The 22,943-nt window shown below is 43.1% G+C and overlaps 1 protein-coding gene across 1 annotated transcript in view; it reads left to right on the forward strand.

Moving 5' to 3' along the window:
* The window catches only part of LOC113407718 (disintegrin and metalloproteinase domain-containing protein 20-like), a 166,225-nt gene extending 151,108 nt beyond the window's left edge, over positions 1-15,117 (forward strand). Inside the window, exons 22-24 of the mRNA XM_026657439.1 lie at positions 9,562-9,676; positions 13,651-13,702; positions 15,019-15,117. Of these exons, the coding sequence (XP_026513224.1) occupies positions 9,562-9,676; positions 13,651-13,702; positions 15,019-15,117 (266 nt within the window). The remainder of the gene's footprint in view (positions 1-9,561; positions 9,677-13,650; positions 13,703-15,018) is intronic.
* The last annotated feature ends 7,826 nt before the right edge of the window (positions 15,118-22,943 follow it).

Genomic DNA, 22,943 nt, shown 5'->3' on the forward strand with positions numbered 1-22,943 from the left:
GGGGACTGGACTCGATGACCTCTCGAGGTCCCTTCCAGTCCTAGAATTTATGAATCTATGAATCTATGTGTTGCACATATCCATTTCATGCCTCCCCTCCCCTTGCCCATTCTCTCCTTATCACAGTCTTTTTTTCTGGTAAGTGAAGGGGGGCTAAGGCGGCTCCATCCTTTTATACTCTGAGCTAGCAACATGAGCAAATGGAGGGCACAAGTGCCACCCCAGTGGGAAAAACATCTTAGGGTTCAGGACACTGGGCACACATACACCTGAACTGGAGTGGACATGTACAACAGATCTCAAAGAACAACACTTACAGAACAGATTAGTAACGGCTTTTCCTCTGCTTGTGGCATACACACTACTTTAATATCCTGAGGCCTATAATACTTTGGTCTAATTCTGGTTGTTGGACTTGGTGTGGGGGTGGCAAGTGGTGTTACTGTCCTGTGATATACAGGAGGTCATATTGGATGATCTGGTGGTCTCTTTTGGCCTGAAACTCTAAACTCTGTGAGCTGCATATTTTGCCTTGCCGAGAGGCACATCCCCGATAGTGCATCTATCTGCCATTCTGTTTCTAAAAGAACAGAGAAGGCAAGAGAGTTCCACAGTAATTATTCCTCTTAGAGAAGTTGGGAAGGGACTTCTGTGATCTGGAGAAAAAAGACTCTGCTAGGCCTGAGACCAGCAAAACAGTGCTTCTATGAGCTCTTACTCAACTCTGAACTCCCAGGCTCACTATACTAAGAAGGCAACAGCTGAGACCAGCAAAACAGCTGAGTCATCTGAGAGGGGTAGGAAAGAATACTTACTGCTCCTCTGGACAGCACAAATCTAGGTCACCTTCAGTGGGACCTAGTAGAAAGTGGAAGCGACCACCTCAACCTGTTTCCTGAAAAGTTAGTTCGTGTCCCAGAATGGGTCATTCTGATGTCCTCAGAGAGACGTCACCAAGCAATGGTGCTGTCTCATGTGGAGCTCTGCACTTTGCCTGGTACCAACTGCAATGCACCTGATACTGGTGACCTAGGCACCCATGATTCCAGTGCCGATAACTGCGCTACAGTTGTTCTTGGTATCAACCTTCTCAGCACTGAAGTCATTTTCAGTACCAAATGAACTAACAGTGACTGTTCAGTCTAAATGACTGCTACTGTCTTTGGTGCTGCGAGCACCACCTATGGTACCAACCGCTAATACCCTCATAGTCCCAACTGCTTGATACCTGTAAGAGCAGAGTCCATAGCTCAGGTTTGAACCCTGTCAAAGTAGCTCCACCTTCAGAAAAGGAATATTCTTTCTCATCCTCAACTTATGAGTATAGCAGTGAGGCATCCCACAGACACTTACCAGTAACCTGTGCCGATGATCTTTACTGGTTGGACATGCCCCTTTATTACACTCATAGACCTAGACAATCTAGGGATGAGTATTCTCCCCAGTACCCACCCCCGTGATCCCTGGCCCTTGCCCATATTAGACTCAATCTTGGCGGTACAGGGTCCCTTGGGGCATTCAGACTGCAAGAAACCCAGCGTCAAGTATTCCTTCCAAGACTAGGTATCTCTCCTTTCTGAGATCCCTTAGGATTATGCAAGAGGCCCTGGCAGCCATCAGTCACCCTGTCTAGCAGCAGGATCATAAAGCAAGGATGAGCACCTGCAATATTTGGAGCAGCTATCTCCTTCTCCTCATGAGACAAAGCAATAATGCCCATTACTTCTACACAGCCTCCTGATGCTCCAGGAATTTCTATGCTGAATGACAGATAGTGTTGAGATGCTGTAGAAGCAGTGCAGGAAAACTCACACAAGCTATGTGATATCCTGCACACATCAGTACCTGGAGAATTGGCCATGTCAATTAATGTGGGAGTAACGGTACCAGCAAAACATCTGTTAGACACGAGCATCTGTGGTACTTACCTTCAAAACAGCACATAGCTACCAGATACCTGCATCTGGCTTTAAATATTTTTATACACATCAAATCCCAGGGTCTTTGATTGGACCACCAATAATAACACCAAGAGACAAGGTTGGATTTATTTGGCAAAAGAAGTTACTCAGGAGCAAGTTTCCAAATCCATGTCACCGATTATCAGGCTTTATTAGCTAAATACTATTATTTAAATTGGAACAAAGTATGTAATTTTATTCATAAACTTCCTCAAAACATCAGGAAAGAACTGAGGTCTATTGTCTCCAACTGTTAACTTCATGCAACATTAGATGCCTTGGATACAGAGTGAGATCTATAGCCATATCTATCACCATGTGCAGTGCTTCATGGCTGCTGTCTTCAGGATACCTAAAGTACAAACAACTATTGGGGCCTTTCCCTTTAAAGTCTGTAACCTGTTTTATATCAAGACAGACAAATCCCTGCACTCACTGAAAGAGCCACTATGGGACTCTACTTGCTGGCACCATGGAGAAAACAGGCCTGGCCTCAGAATTATTTCAAGCAGAGAGCACCTGTCTACTATTAGAGTCAGTACAGACCCTTGGAACCACTGAGGACAAGGCAGAGGTTCCAACAAAGAAGACCCTCTGTCTTTTCTTCATCTGCTACTCAACCCTGAGTTCACCTTTAAAAAGATGCCTTGGTCAAGAGCCAGTTGGAGTCTCTAAAGGATCTGTACCCTTCTACCCCATCACCCCACCCTCCCTTCCATCCCCATCCCCATTGCAAATTGACTGTTTTATTTTCAGGAGGACTGGAACCACATCCCCTCAGAACACTGGCTCTTACAGATCATCTAAATGGGGTATTCCATACTGTTTCAGAGACTTCCTACCTCCCATTCCCTTCCCTGGCCTTCTTCAGGGACCCCTCTGATAAGAGACTGATACAGCAGGAAGTGGACTCCCTTCTCAAATCTCAGAGCAGTGAAGAAGTGCCTTGAGTTCAGAGAGCAGAAGTTTTGTTCATGGAGCTCCCCTATTCCCTGCTTTTCTCTTTTAGTGCCAATCTCCTCATGGGTTTTGAAGGACAGGCCTGGGTTCTTCTGGATCCTGGCTCCAGCTCAGCAGAGTGTAAATTTCTAATTTTCTTCCCATATTTATTTGGCAGTCTCTCCACTCGCCTCACTCCTTCCTAGCAGGGTCACCAGGGCAGCTTGGAAGGAAAATTCTAACCACAGGGTAACCCACACTTCCTTGCCAGATAGTTGGAGACTCCCAAGAAATAAAACAAATACACACAATATGTTCAATGCAGTAATTATATTAAACAGGAAGTAAATATAATGTACCTCTCAGGGTCATCGGTGCCCTGGCTATAATACCTGTGAATTTCCCATGTCATGTGACCTGATATAGTAAACGTAAAAATTAGTGTTCCAAATTTAATAGGCAGCAAGTAATAAAAGCTCCAACCCCTTACTCCTGGCTTGAGGGGACAGTTCAGGGAGCAGGGGGTTTCCAGAACAATTTCTCTGACCATCTAAAAGATGGTGCACTCAGAACTCTGTGAACGATCCTCAGTTCAGAGATGTGTCTGGACTCCTTAGTTAGTGCAGAGGGGCTGTTGATCACTACTGGCAGGCGTCCCCTTCAAGCAGAAGTCATGCTGCTTCCATTCCCAGGATATCCCCTCACCAAAGGCTCTTACGTAAATTAAGTTGTCATGGGATAAAAGGGAAGGTCCTTTCATGGATTGAGAACTGGTTAAAAGACAGGGAACAAAGGGTAGGAATTAATGGTAAATTTTCAGAATGGAGAGGGGTAACTAGTGGTGTTCCCCAAGGGTCAGTCCTAGAACCAATCCTATTCAACTTATTCATAAATGATCTGGAGAAAGGAGTAAAAAGTGAGGTGGCAAAGTTTGCAGATGATACTAAACTGCTCAAGATAGTTAAGACCAAAGCAGACTGTGAAGATCTCACAAAACTAAGTGATTGGGCAACAAAATGGCAAATGAAATTTAATGTGGATAAATGTAAAGTAATGCACATTGGGAAAAATAACCCCAACTATACATACAATATGATGGGGGCTAATTTAGCTACAACAAATCAGGAAAAAGATCTTGGAGTCATCGTAGATAGTTCTCTGAAGATGTCCACGCAGTGTGCAGAGACGGTCAAAAAAGCAAACACGATGTTAGGAATCATAAAAAAGGGGATAGAGAATAAGATGGAGAATATATTATTGCCCTTATATAAATCGATGGTACGCCCACATCTTGAATACTGCGTACAGATGTGGTCTCCTCATCTCAAAAAAGATATACTGGCACTAGAAAAGGTTCAGAGAAGGGCAACTAAAATGATTAGAGGTTTGGAACGGGTCCCATATGAGGAGAGATTAAAGAGGCTAGGACTCTTCAGCTTGGAAAAGAGGAGACTAAGGGGGGATATGATAGAGGTATATAAAATCATGAGTGATGCGGAGAAAGTATATAAGGAAAAGTTATTTACTTATTCCTATAATACAAGAACTAGGGGTCACCAAATGAAATTAGTAGGCAGCAGGTTTAAAACAAATAAAAGGAAGTTCTTCACACAGCGCAAATCAACTTGTGGAACTCCTTACCTGAGGAGGTTGTGAAGGCTATGACTATAACAGCGTTTAAAAGAGAACTGGATAAATTCATGGCGGTTAAGTCCATTAATGGCTATTAGCCAGGATGGGTAAGGAATGGTGTCCCTAGCCTCTGTTTGTCAGAGGGTGGAGATGGATGGCAGGAGAGAGATCACTTGATCATTACCTGTTAGGTTCACTCCCTCTGAGGCACCTGGCATTGGCCACTGTCAGTAGACAGGATACTGGGCTAGATGTACCTTTGGTCTGACCCAGTACAGCCGTTCTTATGTTCTTATGCAGGGTTCAAAGTTCCGATTACAATAACTATACTAAAATCCTAACTTTAGCCTCCTACCCTAGTGCTCAGACACGCTCACAGCAGGTGCTCAACCCTGGACTAGCAGCCAGAGAAAAACTTACCATGTGGTGATTGATTTTACCTAGGGAGCTGAAGCACTAACTCAGCCTGGCTGGGTGGGGGGTTTTCCCAGTAAAATTCTTTAAACTGGAACTCACCTTGAAGAGGGAATGGACCGAGCTGAGGGATGCTGCTACCAGGTCCCAGGAGGCCAGTTCTCAGAGGAAATCCTGCATGCAGGCCTGCGACTCACCAGCTCACCACACAGCAAGTCCTTCGCTTTCTGTGGCTGGCTCCAAAGTACTCCAGAATAGCTTCTCCCCTCTCACAGTGTTCCCAGTGTGGACATCTCACTTCCTATTGGTCAAACTAGCTCTTTCACTTGTCACTCATTTGACTTTGTCTGTCCCCCCCCCCCCCCCCACACACACACACATTTCTCTCAGGCAATGCTCCTCCTCTGAGCTGGCTCAACTCTAATCCTTCCCAGAGCCAACAGGGGCCCCTGTCGCTGTAAAGTGTCTCTCCTCTCTTCCTCTTGGTTGCCTAGTAGACTCTGATTCTGCCCTGGGTTTCCCCTTCCTCCCAGCGATAGCATGGCTGTCCCTGAGTTACAAGCACACAGAGCCCCGGGAACCTAGGGGTAACCTTGGGGTTACATTCACAGTATTTTCCAGTCCTGGGGAAGAAGTGGGGTTGGCATCTACTCCTGCACTTAGATGGCTAAGTGCCTTCACCCACCATTTCAAGTTCAGAATGGTATCACTAGCCTGTCCTCATGACTGGCTTATCCTCAAACCCTGGAGAAAGAGTCTGTCTCAGAATTCTTAGTCACATGCTCCCCTGTATATATGTAACACAGCATGCCAGCTTTTACCTGTGCTGCATGCAAGGATCATCAAAATTGGAAAATTGTTATATCTATTCAACAGACATTGACATGAGGGTGCAGGTCTGCCAAGAAGTCCTCTCTCATCATTATCTTAGTGGAAGGATCTTCTCCAGATATGCAAAGGAGTAGCATTTTCTCCACCTCTACCTACCAAGAAGCTGGTGATGGATGCTCCCGCACTTGGCTGGGGAGCTCACCTGGACCACGTTCAAACGCAAACCCACTAGATTCCTGAAGAAACTCACTTTCACATAAATGTGCTAGGGCTATTCGTCTAACCTTCCCAGAATTTTTCCCCATGCTATGAGAACTGACAGTCTAGTCCCTGACTATTCCCTATTTGAGGCCTCAAGATCTAATGCCCACTTTGGCAAAGCTATCCTTCAGTCTTTATTTAGGTAGTTTCTGAGCACCGGCCTCCTGTCTATGAGGTCATGGCTTGTGGGTCACCAGAAGCAGGGAATACATGTGCACAATTACTCAAAATAGTAAAGTGGGTGAGGCAATATTTTTCACTGGACCAACTTCTGTTGTTGAAAGAGACAACTTTTCAAGCTTATCCAGAGCTCTTACTCAGTTCCTGAAGAAGCTTGTCTCTTTCATCAGAGAATTATTTCCTGGATGGTGGCTGGTGAGTCTTGCCCACATGCTCAGGATTTAACTGATAGCCATATTTGGGGTCGGGAAGGAATTTTCCTCCAGGGCAGAATGGCAGAGGCCCTGGAGGTTTTTCGCCTTCCTCAGCAGCGTGGGGCACGGGTCACTTGCTGGAGGATTCTCTGCACCTTGAGGTCTTTAAACCACGATTTGAGGACTTCAATAACTCAGGCATAGGTTAGGGATTTGTTACAGGAGTGGGTGGGTGAGATTCTGTGGCCTGCGTTGTGCAGGAGGTCAGACTAGATAATCATAATGGTCCCTTCTGACCTTAAAGTCTATGAGTCTATGAAGTTGGTCCAATAAAAGATACTACCTCACCCACCTTGTCTCTCTAATATCCTGGGACCACCAGGGCTACAACAACACTGCAAACATCAAAGAAGAAAGAACAGTTACATTGTATACAGTAACTGTAGTTCCTCAAGATGTGATGTTCACATGTATTCCATGACCTGCCCTCCTTCCCCACTTCTATGGAATCCTACAACAGCTGGATTCTGTATTGGTGAAGGAGCTGAGGGATGGTTTGGCCCAGTCCAACCTTTAAACCCTTGGGGGAGATGGGCTGGCCAAGGTATAGCCAAGACACTGGAGATTCAGGAGACACTGCTGGCCAAAATAATCCTGTCTTGAGTGCGTGGAGCACACGCACACCAGAAGTGGAATACATGTGGACAACATGTCTTGAAGAACCACCGTTACCTTAAGGTCAGTAAATGTTCTTTCTCCCTCAACACAGCAATTCCTAGCCTCTCCTCCACCAACTTGAACACACCTTCATGTAATCCCCTCTCTCCTGCACAAATATGCAGTTACACATACTCTGGTGCTACTGACATAATGGAGATAGCTGGCAGCAGCCAGAGACATGAGTGAAGGCTGTTGCTCTGCAGTGTATGTATCTCCCAGAATTCTTTTCCCCTGTGGTGCCTTGAGTATTAGTGCCAGAGCCATAGAGACGTGCTTTTCTATGTCCATGGGATGGTCACCGAGGGGACCCTGTCTAGCCCATATACTCCTTTGCCATGGAGTTGCACTGTAGCTTCCATGCTTCCTGTGGGTCTGAATCTGCCCACAGAAGGTGGTATGTGTAGAATACAGTGGGTCTCTTCTTGAACTGAGTAAGTTATGTATTGTAGCCTGATTTGGGGTGTGTTAGTAGGGTTGATTTAATTTATCCACTTAATTTAATTTCATTTAATTAATTTATTAATAATTTTAATGATGATTATTGTTGATATTCATTAGTATGGGTTTCGGCTCACCAATTTGTTTGATCAGAAGATAAAGTTCGTCCTGAATCAGGCTTCACACAGTTTATAAAGGAACTTCGGGGGTATGACAGGAAGTTTACACTGAGACAGATATAGTCATAAAGACCTTTTTATTAAAATCAATGAAGATAGTAAGCAAATGGTAAAACAGTTAGAATTACAGAGTTACACTTATCACAATTCTTTAAGATATATATATATATATGAATATAAGATTATAAGCTGCAAAATTGATTAATACTCACACCCTGTTTTGATAACCTGGTGTTGGCAACACCTTGGGCGTTTTCACACCTCTAGCAGAGGAAGCTACTGCAGAGCTGTTTGCTCTCTAACTTAACTCTATATGGCTTAACTAAAATAAAACATAAGGGAGATTAAATCCCTTTTTAATTTACAGTTTTAAAAGAAATGAAGAACGGCCTATCAATAGTTAATAGTCGTCGATATGTAGTTGAAGGTGGAGGCAATGAAGAGTAGACAGGAGCAGATAGGTGGGTAGATTGCCTGTCTAATGGCGAGCTGCCTCGCCTTTTTATAGGACATTAATCGGAAATCCTTCCTCTTATGCCCAAATTTCATTCCTCCCCCACGGAAATGTTAGGGTACACTTATCCCATAGGCTAGTATGTATGTGCGTATGGATGACAGGTATGTACGCACTTGTGGTGTATCTGTTAGACTTGTGGGCAAAACCCCCTTTTTCCACCCTTTATTGCTATTGGTCCAGGTAAAGGTCTCTAGACATCTGAGTGAGTGTTTTGTCTAATTTTACTTTTCTGGGTAAGGGTCTCAAAAGTTGTTAACTTCGCATTAGCTTAACATACAGGGTTTTGGCCTGTAGGTAGGTCTCTTGCATTACAGCCAAACTTACTTTTAATATAAAATCTATAAGCCTAATACATCAAATACTCAAATTTAAAAGAAAGATATATTTATATAGACAAGCAAATTAATCCTTAGGGCTACAGTATTGGCATATCACAGTCATGTTGTGTGATCTGTACTGGATATCTGTTCGTTTGTGGCTACAGTTCTGGATGTTGGTATAATTTTTAAAGCTCTATAGCCTGGGACCCAGGTGTTTGAGAGACTGCCTCTCTCACAGTGGCAGCTACCAGTTGCTGGGGTACTCCAGTTGAATTGCCATGATTGGCAGAAACAGATCATTCTCATTTGAGAATGTGTACATAATTGTAGACTATTGTCATGTTCCCTCTTAGTCATTGCTCAATCAAGCTGTAAGTTTTTATCTCTGTTATATTTTCCTTATGAATCAAGCCCTTAAGATCCCTGATAGTTTTGTTATTTTTTTCTTTACTCCCTCTAATTTTTAAATATCTTTCAGTTACTGTAGTGCTGAAAAATGAACACAATTCTAGGTGTGGTCACTCCAGGCCAATATAGAAAGAAGTATTCCCACCTTGCTCCAAGATTGGATGCTTGTACATATGCAGCCTGAAACTGCATTCGTCTTTTTTTGCGGGGAGGAGGAAAGCTATATTACACCACTAATTCATGTGCAATATGCCAATCATGTAACTCTGCAATATGCCAATCATGCCTGCCCAGCTGTTGCCAACACATAGTCTCCATGATTAGGGGTAATACACAGCAGAAACACACAGCAATGCTGGCACCTTGTGTACAGACAAAATAAATTTGGAGGCCCTCTTTGCTGGCATTGTTAGATAATGTACATATGAGATAGCTGTATGTGTGTGTGATGCATGCACACTTGATACAGGGACAAGCCTCAGTTTCTACAGAAATGTTTGTTACAGTTATATGAGTAAGTCTTAAGTGCAAACAAAGTGTAATGTTCCATGTTTGTTTCTTTCCAAGTGTCCAGTAGTGACATTGTCATTATGGGAGTAGCAATTGGAAGCATCCTTCTTCTTCTTGTGGTTCTCAGCTTTGCCGTGCATAAAAGAGCTCAAATTGCTCGGATCTTTAGCAGGTAAGTAAAATTTCATTCACGTTTACACTATATGATAAGATTGTGACACTTAATTCTAATCCCAGCTCCCCCAGTGTTACACTTGGCTGTAAGCCTGCCATGCATTGCTGGCCACCTGCAAAAGCACCTCTGTTACATTTCCTAAGCTGGTCCATTATTAGCCTAGGATGCTGCCACAAATCTGGTTGGGCTCCCCCCTGCTGGACGCTTTCCAGACTGCTGTGAGGAAACCCAAACTAGAGCTTGTTAGAAATTTTCTGCCAATTAGGCAGAATTAAATGTTTCATCAAATCTAGTACAGATTCAGCTAAGCCTTAATCAAACACCATTTTCCCTCTGTGCCAGGGGATGGGGAAGGACAGCACTGCTGTGCTTTACCTTCCCACCTTTCCCTTAGCTCCAAGAGGACAGACAGGCAGAGCATCAGAGGCTCTGCCTCCCCACTTTCCTAATACATTTTGGTTGTCTAAAAGTGGATTTTTTTCTGCAAAGTCCTTTCTGCAATTTTTTTTTTTTTTTTTTTTTTTTTTGCGGTTTTGACATTCTGTCCACTTTTGGGATTAAATTTTCTCAAAACAATGACAATGTTAACAAAAAGAGACCCCCCACAAACACACACACTTCCTCTTTTTGCCCAGTTCTAATCTACACATTCAATCCCATGTGCCCTTTCCTTGCTGATCTTAAACTCTGTTCCTGGCTTTGTGCTTCTAGCCACACACTCCTGGAGCAGACCTCAAGTCTGACACCATTCTTGGCAGAGGTGACCCCTGCAATCCAAATGTCTAGGTCATGAAACTAGTGCAGTTTCCCAAAAGCTTTTGCACATTCCCCAGAATTCCACTGAGTTTTCTGGTTTACAGTTTACCTCTTCAGGGGTACCTCTACTGAAAGCCAATAGACATACACAGACTTTGCACAGCATTCCAAAACGCCACTACTCTTTATTTAGTAGTATGAGAGAACTAATAAGTCCACCAATGGCTACTAGCCAGGATGGACAGGGATGGTGTCCCTAGCCTCTGTTTGCCAGAAGCTGGGAATGAGCAACAGGGGATGGATCACTTGATGATTACCTGTTCTGTTCATTCCCTTTGGGGCACCTGGTATTGGCCACTGTCGGAAGACAGGATACTGGGCTAGATGGACCTTTGGTCTGATCCAGTGTGGCCGTTTTTATGAGAAACCCGGAATTATACAAAGTAACAGACACTCAAAAAGTATTTCCCTGTGTCACATTCCTCACCACTGTGAATTTTCTTTGGTGTTCGGCAGAGTTTTCTGTGGTGTCCCAGATCTTTCCCCTGCAGCTCATGACTTCTCTTCAGATTCATGGAACTTTTTCATCCAAGCTAGCTGTTTCTGAAATTGATTGATTCACAGTAAAACTGGATTCCCCTCCCCTTATCCCTGCTATGAAAGCATGCCCATATCTTTCTGTCTCCTGCCCTGTGATGGAGTGTACAAACCCCACACCAGGCAAGAAGGGGTTAATGCAGTTTGGGCCTCAGGCAGCCCCACCATGCTGCACCTGCAAGGCATGCCAGTCTTGGAGCAGAAGTTTAAAAAGGGAGAAGCCCAGTTCAAAAAGACCCAGCCATAGGAGGTGGACATATCACTCCCCGCTAGTTCCCAAGAAGGAGTATTGTGGAGGATGACACTGCCAGGGGGCTTCTGCAAACATTTCTGGATAGCCTTGAGGATACTGAGCTGGGCTACGGCTTATCAGGTATATCCTGAAAGGACGGAGGCCAGGGACATGTTAGGACTATTTTTTATTATGTTTTCCTTTGTTACCTTTCTTTTGAGGCCTTAAGAGGGATAGTGAAGAATATTTTTAAGCAGGCCACAGTAGGAAGATGTCCATGAAAGAAGCAGGAGGTCTGAGGAAGTGGACCTTAGGGCTGTAACCGAGGATAGAGGGTGGGACTGAGTTCCCCTACAGACCACCAAGGGAAAACCCTAACAAAGGCTCTGGATAAGTGTCATAAGGCCTAGTGGACCTAGAGTCAGTCTAGAACCCTGGAACAAGGCTGCAAGACTGTGACTGGAGTGCACACTGACTTACCCTGAAAGGAGTGAGACTAAAGAATGACTTGGTCAGAACGTTTTCACCAAAGTACTGTAGTTGATGGCAGTTTACTTGGACGATTGGCTTTTAAAGAGACAATCTTACCAGGAAACACAGGAAGCAAACACCATGTTCCTAGATCTGTTCAGAAGGCTAGATCTCAAGGTGAACTTGGAGAAGTCCACCCTGGGACCAGCAGTATGGAGATTATTTATCAGAGATGTTTTGTTCCTGTATGTAGTGCACTACCTGCCCGCCTTCTCCACTGCCTAGGTTCCTGGGGGTCTACCAATAGAGAAGGAACAAAAATGGTAGCAATCTGGCAGCCCCCTTTATTCCCTTAGTGCAGAGCATGAGAAGAGCAGGGGTGCATGGATGGACCCAGATAGACACTGTGAGGGAAAAATCTCTAGTCCTGGGTGCATGGAGCACATGCACAACCCTGAAGTGCACTATACATAGGGACAACATATCTCAAAGAACTCAAGTTACTACAAGGTGAGTAACCCATCCCATCCATTTTTAATCTAAATCTCACCACTGCAGGGAAGAAACTGCTCTTCACACCTTAGAAAATCAAAGTTCTCCTGTCTATCTAGAGATAGGAAAATGCTTTGGGGGTATCCCCCAGATTTTTGCTTTCAGAGACAGAGTTAAAGAATCCCCTGTCTCAACCCAAAGACTCTCCGAGTGGGCTTCTGGTTGAATTTTATTTTATGAGATTGCTAATTCCAAGACCCCTCCTAGAGCTACAGCCCATTCTACCAGATCAGTCTACAGCCCTAGCTCTGTCAAAGAATGTTTCACTTGCAGAAATCAATAAAGCTGTGTATGTACACCTGATGAATCCTGATTGATGTTTTTCCATCAGAATTGAAGTCTCCCTGCAAAAAATTCAGTGAGAACAAAACCTTTCATTTTTTCTGCTGGAAAACTTTCCACATGAAAACATTTGACTGGCTTTAGTAGCAGCATAAGTGGGAGCTGGTCTACCTCCCCAGTTTTCCTCATAGATGTTAGCACTGTAGTGCCTAATTGAGACCATTTAAATGCTATTACTAAGCAGAGAGAAATTCATTTTTGTTTTTTTTTTTAAAGAAAGGAAATTCAATGTAGAATAAAGTTAATGCAGAGTTCAGGTTACACAATGTGTGGGTGCATGGCTGTCCCTCCCTGCCAGTCTCGGAGGGAGGCTACACACAGCTAAAAAGATAAAATGACAAAGGGATGATAGGCTCAGAATCTGATGGGATCTCCACACCATCTAATGTTCTGTTTCTTTCAATAAAGAAAAAAGATATGATTATTCTATTTCTAAAATTCACCTAGTACAGTCCAGAGACTAGCTTCCCTGGTCATCAGAGTATTTTAGTTTGTTCAGGATCTATTATAGTAGCATGCGGCCTGCAGATTTAATAAGACACTTGTGTGTGGCTGGAGGAGCATCTTATCTGATCTAGCATTGAGTACCTCAGCTGCCTCAGTTTCCCTTCTGCCTGCAGTCTTCCACAGCCGGTAGGCTGCTCTGGTGCCTTAGGTGGTTTTATTGGCATTTTTCCCCCTGGCCAAACCTCAGTTTAGCATCAGTCCCCTTTCAGGGATCAACATTTATATGAAGTGCTATGGAAAACCTGGAGTGAGGAATTCCAGAGAGAAAGAGGCTGGCACAAGCCAGTATTTGCACACTGATGCCAGTTACTGAAGGAGAAAGAGCAACCCATTCACCTAGACTGGTTTAATCTGAAATTCAGAAACCTGATTACATAGATCATTAATATTCTGTCATGTAGCACAGGTAGTTTGATAGATTTTAATAAGCATCTTCTCAAAACCATGCAAATAATTACAATTTCAACTTGTTCACACACTGTGTTGTCCAAATAGCATTTGTTTTGTATCGTAGGTCTTCCAGAAAAGGACAGACAACAAAAGGTGGTACTCATGCTGCAGACACGGTAAGTGTTTTTCAGATAGTTCACTTCAGTTACTCTTTAATATGCGAAGAGCATATGAGCATTTTCTAATCTGGAAGATAATCAAAACTTCTCTTCCTTTTTTTCAATTTGAAAAAATGATCATGCGGACCTGGAAATAATAAAGCCAGAACATGACAGGAGGAGCACAAGTTTGCAATTACACCTCTACCTTGATACAATGCTGTCCTCGGGAGCAAAAAAATCTTACCGCGTTATAGGTGAAACTGCGTTATATTGAACTTGCTTTGATCCATCAGAGTGCACAGCCCTGCCCCCCCGGAGCACTGCTTTATATCCAAATTCGTGTTATATCGGGTCGCGTTATATCGAGGTAGCGGTGTACTACAGTTATGGTTCTCAAAGTATTCCATCTTAGTCTTTTATTTTTAATTCCTTGTACTTTCCAAAACATTTAATTTTGGGGGTGACATTTTTGAAGCCCAATTTGCTTTTATTTTAGTTGATTGGTTTTTGTTTTGTTTAATTGTAAGCAAAAAGGTTATTGAGCTATTTTAAAAACAAGGAGAATGGGTGTGAAATATTTTCTCTGAACAGTTATAGCACAGAAACATTTTGGGGTAGCAAGTTGATATTTGGCAAGTAAATAGTCCTTAGGGAGGAGAAGTGCTTTTCAGTGAAAATCAGCTTTGATTTGGGCTTAGCATGATAGTAACTCTGGATTCATAACAGTGGAACTCGGCTCAGAATCAGGCCAGTTGCCTCACTGAGTTTGCACCTGGTTCAGGACAGGAGACTCTGGAAATGTCTTAAAAATAGATCCAGATTACAAAATTTATTTTTATTTTTTTAAACGAATAACTAGGAAATTCTATCAAAACTACACTAAGTGATTCATAGATTCATAAATTCCAAGGCCAGAAGGGACCATTGTGATCATCTAGTCTGACCTCCTGTATAACACAGAACTTCCCCAAAATAATTCCTATAGCACATCTTGTAGAAAAATGTCCAATCTTGATGTCAGTGATGGAGAATCCACCATGATCCTTGGTAAGTTGTTCCAATAGTTAACAGTCAGAGTAATTAGAACTTTACACTATATTTCCAGTCTGAATTTGTGTAATTTCAACTTTCAGCAATTGGATTGTGTTATACCTTTCTCTGATCAATTGAAGAGCCTAGTATTAAATATTTCTTTCCTGTGCTGGTATTTAGAGTCACCCGAAAAATCTTTTCTTTGCTAAACTAAATATATTGTGCTCTTTCAGTCAATTGCTATAAGACGTTTTCTATCCTTCAGTCATTCTTGTGGCTTTTCTCTGAACTCTCTCCAGTTTATCAACATCCTTCTTGACTACTGGATACAGCATTCCATCAGCAGTTGCACCAGTACCAAATACAGAGGTAAAATAACCACTCTCTACTCCTACTAAAGATTCCCCTGTTTATCCATCCCAAGATCACATTCGCTTTTTTGGCCACAGCGTCACACTCGAAGCTCATGTTTAGCTAATTAAACACCATGACCACCAAATCTTTTTCAGTCACTGCTTCTCAGGATAGAGTCCCCTATTCTGTAAGTATGGCTTATATTCTTTGTTCCTAGATATATACATTTATATTTAGCCATATTAAAAATACATATTGTTGGCTTGTGCCCATCTTACCAAGTGGCCCAGATCAATCTGTATCAGTGACCTGTCCTCTTTGTTGTTCACTATTCCCCCAATGTTTGTGTCATCTGTAAACTTTCAGTGATGATTTTATGTTTTCTTCCAGGTCATTAATAAAAATGTTAAATTAGAGCCAAGAACTGATCCCTCTGGGACCTCACTAGAAGCACACCCGTTTGATGATTCCCCATTTACAATTACTTTTTGAGACCTAATCATTATCCAGCTTTTAATCCATTTAATGTGTGCCATGTTAAATTGATATCTTTCTCGATTTTAAATCAAAATACTCACAGCTCAGGGCAACTGCACCTGTATTTGGTCCAGCAATGGCACCCATTCTGGACTCCTGGCTTGTCAGCCATCATCTCTCTTGGGCAGAGACCTACATCTCTCTTTCTCCTGACCAAGGTTTTTCTAGGCTGCATAGTTTCCTGTCTACACTGTGAGTTCCCCAGCAAGCCAGACGGCCTAAACTGGCCTATGTCTGCACTTTGCTTTCTCCTCAGAGGCTATGAACAGTTGAAATTGCCCACAGTTCTAAGTTACCACACAGCCCTTTCTAAGCAAGCACATTTATTCTTAAAATGAAAGCACTAAAAACACAGATTAAAATAATACAAGAACTTGCATGCATGCTAAAAAGCTCACCAGAGGTCACCTCACTCCAACTCCACCCCAATGGCAGGTATCCTTCCAAACCTTCCTCCCATCCTGGGGATAAAAGGTCCTATCCATTTGCTGGATCAGAAAGAAGGCCGTGGGTCAGTTTAAACTCAGGCTATTTATCCAAAAGTCCTTTCTTTATCTGTTGGCGTTTGGAATACAATTTGAACTAATATATGCAAGCATCACCCAGGGAGGTGGTACTTCTCTGGAGATGTTACAATCTGAGTGAATTTACCTAATCACCTGTCTTCCCCACCACCACCACCATTTTTCTTAATTCCTGAAGGAACTGTAGTTACCTCTTCCATGGAATTATTTACAATCCCTGGCCCACAACGATACACATACTTAATACAGTAAGACCTCTCAAAGATAGTGCAGGAAATTGCCTTATTTGGTCAAGACAAATGCTTTACAGGAGTCTATGTATATTACATCAACACTATTCCTTTATTAACTTGACTGCAGATCAAAAAAAGATCTCAGGTTACTTTGACAGCATCTAGTTTCCATAAAGCTAAGTTGATTGGCATTCATTATATTACCCCCTTTAATTCTTTTAATAAAGTCCCATATCAACCACCACATTATCTTACCGGGGATCAGTGTCAGACTGACAGGCCTATAATTACCTGGTCATCATATTTACCCTTTTTAAATACTGGCACAACATGAGTTTTATCCCAGTCTTCTGGAATTTTCTCGGTGTTCCAAGACTTATTGGAAATCAACATTAATGGTTCAGCAAGCACCTCGGCCAGCTCTTTTAAAAATCTTGGAATCAAGTTATCCAGACCTGCTGATTTGAAAATATCTAACTTGAGTAGCAACTACTTTAACATCCTTCTGAGATACTAGTGGAGTGCAGAGTATTTCCTATGACATGACTACATCCTCAATTTTTTTATCCAAGTATGGGGGGAGGGATAGCTCAGTGGTTTGAGCATTGGCCTGCTAAACCCAGGGTTGTGAGTTCAATCCTTGAGGGGGCTACCTAGGGGTCTGGGGCAAAATCAGTACTTGGTCTTGCTAGTGAAGGCAGGGGGCTGGACTTGATGACCTTTCCAGGTCCCTTCCAGTTCTAGGAGATAGGATATCTCCATTTATTTATAACATAAATATTTTTGAACACATCTGCCTTTTCTGCATTATTATTGATAATTCAACCATTTCCATCTAGTAATGGACCAATGCCGTAATTAAAATTATTTTTGTTGCTAATGTACTGAAACACTCCTTATTATCCTTAACTCTGCTGGCCATGCATTTCTGCTTGGGTCCCTTTGCTTTCCTTATCAATTTTCCAAAATTTCTAGCTTCTGAAATATAGTCATTCCTTTCAACTTCTCCTTTCTTCCTTTTGTTATATATATTTTTACAGGTGCCTTCACTTCCCCTCTAATTTTTTTAAATCTATACAGCCTTCTTCCTTGATTGTGGGATTGTGGCTTTTGGGGCATCTAGTAAAGTATTCTTATACAGTTCCCAATTATCATTCACATTTCGATGAGTTGGCTCATAATTGTTTTCAGCTTTGTGAAATTGGCCCCTTTAAAGTATCAAATATATACATCACTGGTCTGGACTTTATTCTGATTGCACATTATAAATGTGACCAAGTCATGATCTCTTGTACCTAATTTTCCATTAATTTTGAGTTCTGTGATCAGTCCCTTTTTTATTTGTCACGATGAGGGCTAATAAAAAATTCCCCCATGCTGGATGACACATTTTGAGATAGAAAATGGTCATCTGAAAACTGACTATGTAAAAATGGGTTCTCCTTACTTAATAGACTTACTCCCTGTGTATATCCAGCCAGAGCAGCAGATGTTACTGACCAAAGTAAGTTTTTACTCTGTGGCCCTTCATAGCCCAGCAGAGACAACATCACTGTGAGAAATCACACATTAGCAGAACTGTGAACTAAGTTTTGATAACACATTGCTGGTACTTGAGCAAAGATCTCAGCTTGGCGTTCAGATGCCACGGGAGCTTATGGTGCTGGCAGTCTGACTGAGATGTTCAAACTGGAGTCGTTGAGATTGATGCAAAGAATTAATTTAGCTTCTCTGTAATGATCTTGTCTTCCTGGAGTGCCCCTTTATCACCTCAATCATCCAGTGGCCCCATTGATTGTTTGGCAGGCTTCCTGTTTCTGATGTATTTAGAAATGTTTTTGCTGTTAATTTCTGGGTCTTTTGCTAGTTGTTCTTTAAATTATTTTTTGGCCTGCCTAATTAAGAACATAAGAATGGCCATACTGGCTCAGACCAATGGTCCATCTAGCCCAGTATCCTGTCTCTGAACAGTGGCCAATGGCAGATGTTTCAGAGAGAATGAACAGAAATGCAATCAGCAGTTGATGTCCCTTGTCGTTCACTCCCAGCTTCTGGCCATCAGAGGCTAGGGACACTCAGAGCATGGGGTTGCATCCCTGACCATCTTATCTAATAGCCATTGATGAACCTATCCTCCATGAACTTATTTAGTTCTTTTTTTAACCTGGTTATACTTTTGGCCTTCACAACATCTCTTGGCAATAAGTTCCACTGGACATAGGGGGTATTCTCCCTAATGGAGCTACTTGATGGATTGGGACCTAAGTGAATAAAGTTATACTGGAAATTTTACAACAAAATCAGTATAAGTATTCAAGAGTGAAAAATGCATTGCAAGATGTTACATACACAGAAACACACGCATGGTTGTAGAAACAATGTGTAATGATCTATGAAATTTGAAAACCAGTATGTGAGCATTAATGCAAAATCCTAAAGCACTCACATAAGGGGAAGAGTTAAAGTTGTTTATGCAACTGGCTGAGGCTTGGAGGCATCAGGATTTTAGAATCATAGAATCATAGAATATTAAGGTTGGAAGAGACCTCAGGAGGTATCTAGTCCAATCTGCTGCTCAAAGCAGGACCAACACCAACTAAATCATCCCAGCGAGAGCTCTGTGATATTCTCATATTTATTTGTTTATTTATATATAAAGTAATCAAGGGGGGGAGGGATAGCGCAGTGGTTTGGGTTGTGAGTTCAATCCTTGAGGGGCCCACTTAGGGATCAGGGGCAAAATCAGTACTTGGTCCTGCTAGTGAAGGCAAGGGGCTGGACTCAATGACCCTTCAGGGTCCCTTCTAGCTCTATGAGATAGGTATATCTCCATATATTATTATAATCCTGGACTGTGATTATTTATGTTTTAATTTTGTAATAGTTTTCTAAAGGACAAGATGGATGAATAGTGAGACTTTTATTATAAATCTAAAGAAAGAAAGAAAATGTCTTGACTTGAGTGCTTAACTGTACACCTTTAAGGTCTCTTATGAGCTTTTAAAAAATGTTTTGGCATAGTAATACGTATCACATGGAACCTGGTAGGTTTAGCAAATAATTTTTCTATGTTGTACAGACTTTTGCTTCTTCAAAAATGGCTCCAAAGGAATATGGCTGTTTATAACTCTGAATGCCAGATCCTGAATGATTATGAGCAAGCTAAATATGGTTACATAAGGTTTGCCAGTTAGCTAGACTATGCTTTAATCTTCGTACTGTTTTGGGTTTGTGTTTTTTAGAAGAGTGTGAAGAAGAAAAGCAGTATTCGGTCTAAAAAGTAGAGGGGAAGCTATTTGTTTAATAAAAACAGGATACTAGAAGATTGAAAAAGCAATGTTTTTCTTATCAGTTCAGCCATTGAAAGCACATGTGGAACCCTGCTGAGCTAGTGGTGTGTCAAAACTCCAAATGACATGAGATTTATGGAGAATTACCTTTTTTTGACTGTCAGTTTATTTTGTTCTTCTGTTCCACTTTATCTGAATAAACAGGTTTTGTCCTTATTTATGCTTTTTCTTTCTGTATTCACATAAGTGTCTCCTCAGCACTTCATAGAAATCTCATCCTGCTTCTAAGCTGGTTCTGTCCTCTGTATCCGTAAGATATATCCCTAGAACTCTCTATCCCTAGGAAGCAGCAACGTAGCTGTTCTTTGAGCTCATGCACTTGTCCATTCCACTGCATATGTGTACATGCCTCATGCACAGTTGTCAGAGGACTCCTTCCCTCACTGGTACCCACTGGGGCAACTTGAGCATCCTCTCCATCCACTGTAGGCTGGTATAAGAGGGTGGAGATGCCCCCAACCTCCCTCAGTCCCTTCTTACCACCAGTGATGGTTGTCAAAGCAATCTCAAACTTGTTTTGATAAGAGAGAGAGTGTAGGGCCATGACATCTGGTCTCCCCAGTGAAATCTGCTGAGAAAAGGTGCCCCCCTGTGGCTTCTACCATGCACTGGGCTCCAGCTGCTAGTCCTGGCAGGGCTGGGGAGAGACTGGACTTTCTCTTTTCCTGCAGGGGCCACTCCTGGAGCCGGGTCAGACTCACCTCCGGGAACCTCTCCTGGCTGCAGGAAGCTCAGCACTCCCATCCCACTTCCTTCCCCCATTGCTCTCCAGCTGTGGGGGGGAGGAGTCACTACATAGGGAGCAGCCATGGAGCTGCCCCTCCCTGGCTCCAGACACAGCGCTTGGGGGTTAAAGTGGCCTTGGACTGACTGTGGGGGGGGGGTACCACAACAGCCCCCGACCATGGGGCCCTGGGCAGTTGCCCACTCGTAAGGCTAGGCTTGCACCCCCCAAAAAAGTGATGACCCCCTCCATATATTTGACCCTCACATCTGCACTATCGGCTGCTCTCCGGTTGCCCAGCTCTAAGGCAGTGCCTCTGTCAGCAGCAGCACAGAAATAAGGGTGACAATGCCATCACCCCCCATAACCCTCCTTTGGGTCGGCACCCCATGGTTATAACACCATGAAATTTCCGATGTAAATATCTGAAACTATGAAATTGATGATTTTTAAAATCCCATGACTGTGAAATTGACTATAAGAATGGCCATACTGGGTCAGACCAAAGGTCCATCTAACCCAGTATCCTGTCTACCGCCAGTGGCCAATGACAGGTGCCCCAGAGGGAGTGAACCTAACAGGCAATGATCAAGTGATCTCTCTCTTGCCATCCATCTCCACCCTCTGACAAACAGAGGCTAGGGACACCATTCCTTACCCATCCTGGCTCATAGCCATTAATGGACTTAACCTCCATGAATGTATCCAGTTCTCTTTTAAACGCGGTTATAGTCCTAGCCTTCACAACCTCCTCAGGTAAGGAGTTCCACAAGTTGACTGTGCGCTGCGTGAAGAACTTCCTGCCTGGTCCTGAAGTCAGTTTTCAAAATCATCTGGTAGTGGGATTGAGAATTCTGGAACAAGGGCCTCATCATGACTATTATAGAGTGAAAAGAGGCAATAATTCCTCTTGTTGAGATGAATCTTCAGGGTGGGCTTAGGTCTTCAGGCTGGACAGAAGCCAGCTCAAGATGGTCCAATTATTGTGAGACCCATGGAAGCAATGGATCCTCCAAAAGAGACAGAGGTGGAGGAGATCTATGTTTGGAATGGATAGTCAAATCCATCTTTGTCGATTGAGGGACTTCCCAGGCTGTCCTATAAGGCCAGTATGGGGATGGCATGAATGACCAGTGAGATGAGCTCCAAGGACATCTCTCATAAATGTCTTTAAGTCTTCCTAGAATGAAATCTCAAATGACTATCAGAAAAGTAAGGCCAATAACAAGGTTTCCTTGACCTGCTTTGTGATGATCCTCTGCTATAATCTTCAGCCTCGTTCTTCACTTTCTGGTCCAGTGTTTCTCCAGTTTGGGGCCCATTTTCACTTGGATTCGTTTATATTTTCACATTCTCCATTGCCCAACTTTCCTCCAAGCTTCAATTATCTAGTGTCCACATTGTTTTCTGCTGGATTTGCCATTTCTGGGTCAAACTATATCTACATTAAATAAATTTTCCCAGAAAAAGGTTTATCATTGCATGTTTGTACCACTTGCTTACATCCTCCAATACAACACATAATTAAAATGATATTGCTGGTAAGATAAATTAAGCCAGCAAATTATATGAAAGGGAAATAAAATACATTAATACCAGGCAAAACCTTGGCAGTGTGTTACCTTATCTCTAATAAACATGTAACAAAGCTTATCATTAGCAATCCTTCATTTTAGTGTTATAGTTCAGTATGTGTATATTATCTTCCCCTTTAATCTATTAGAAAGGGGATTTTTGGAGAGCACATTATGATTCTTTAATGACAACATTTCTTATCTTCTGCAACTACGCATTTGTCACGGGATTTTTATTATACTCAAAGTCCAAAAACTTTGTACTTTTGTATGGCCAAGGCAGAGAAGGAGCATAGCCCAGCAGGGGTGCATGGGGGCACTGAATAGGGAGGAAGGAGCAAAGCTTGTCAAGTGGGGCGGGCCATGAAGGGATCAGGAGATGCAGGAGAGGTGCTGGGGTTAAAAGGGGGGATAGAAGGGAAAGGAAAGAGAGGGGAAAACGGTTGACTGAGGGAGATTCACGTGGGAGCCAATCAGGGAGGGAGTAATGGGGAGGTGCTAGACCTGCAGAGCAGGGATTTGTTGAGGGAGTGAGGCAAATGGGACGTGGCAAACGGCAGGTTCAGGGGTGGGAGCTGGGTGTTGGGGCTAGGAAAGGGGGGGATAGGATTCGGTGACAGTTGGGGCTGGGTCTGAGGCAGTTGGAGTGGGGGCAGGGCTGGGCCTGAGGCAGTTGGAGGGGAGCAGAGCTGGCACTAGGGCAGTTTAACAGAGGGGGTGGGGCTGAGGCAGTTGGGCTGGAGCGGAACTGGCACTAGGGCACTTGGAGGGGAGAGGGTGGGGCTGGCCCGAGGCAGTTGGAGGAAGGGGAAGGGAGGGGTTGTGGGCCTGAGGCAGTTGGAGGGCGGGGACTGGGCCTGAGACAGTTGGGCTGGAGCAGAGCTGGCACTAGGGCAGTTGGAGGGGAGGGGGCGGGACTGGCACTGAG

Source organism: Terrapene carolina, unplaced genomic scaffold (assembly GCF_002925995.2).
Source record: "Terrapene carolina triunguis isolate 2854851 unplaced genomic scaffold, T_m_triunguis-2.0 Scaffold244, whole genome shotgun sequence".
Classification (NCBI taxonomy): domain Eukaryota; kingdom Metazoa; phylum Chordata; order Testudines; family Emydidae; genus Terrapene; species Terrapene triunguis.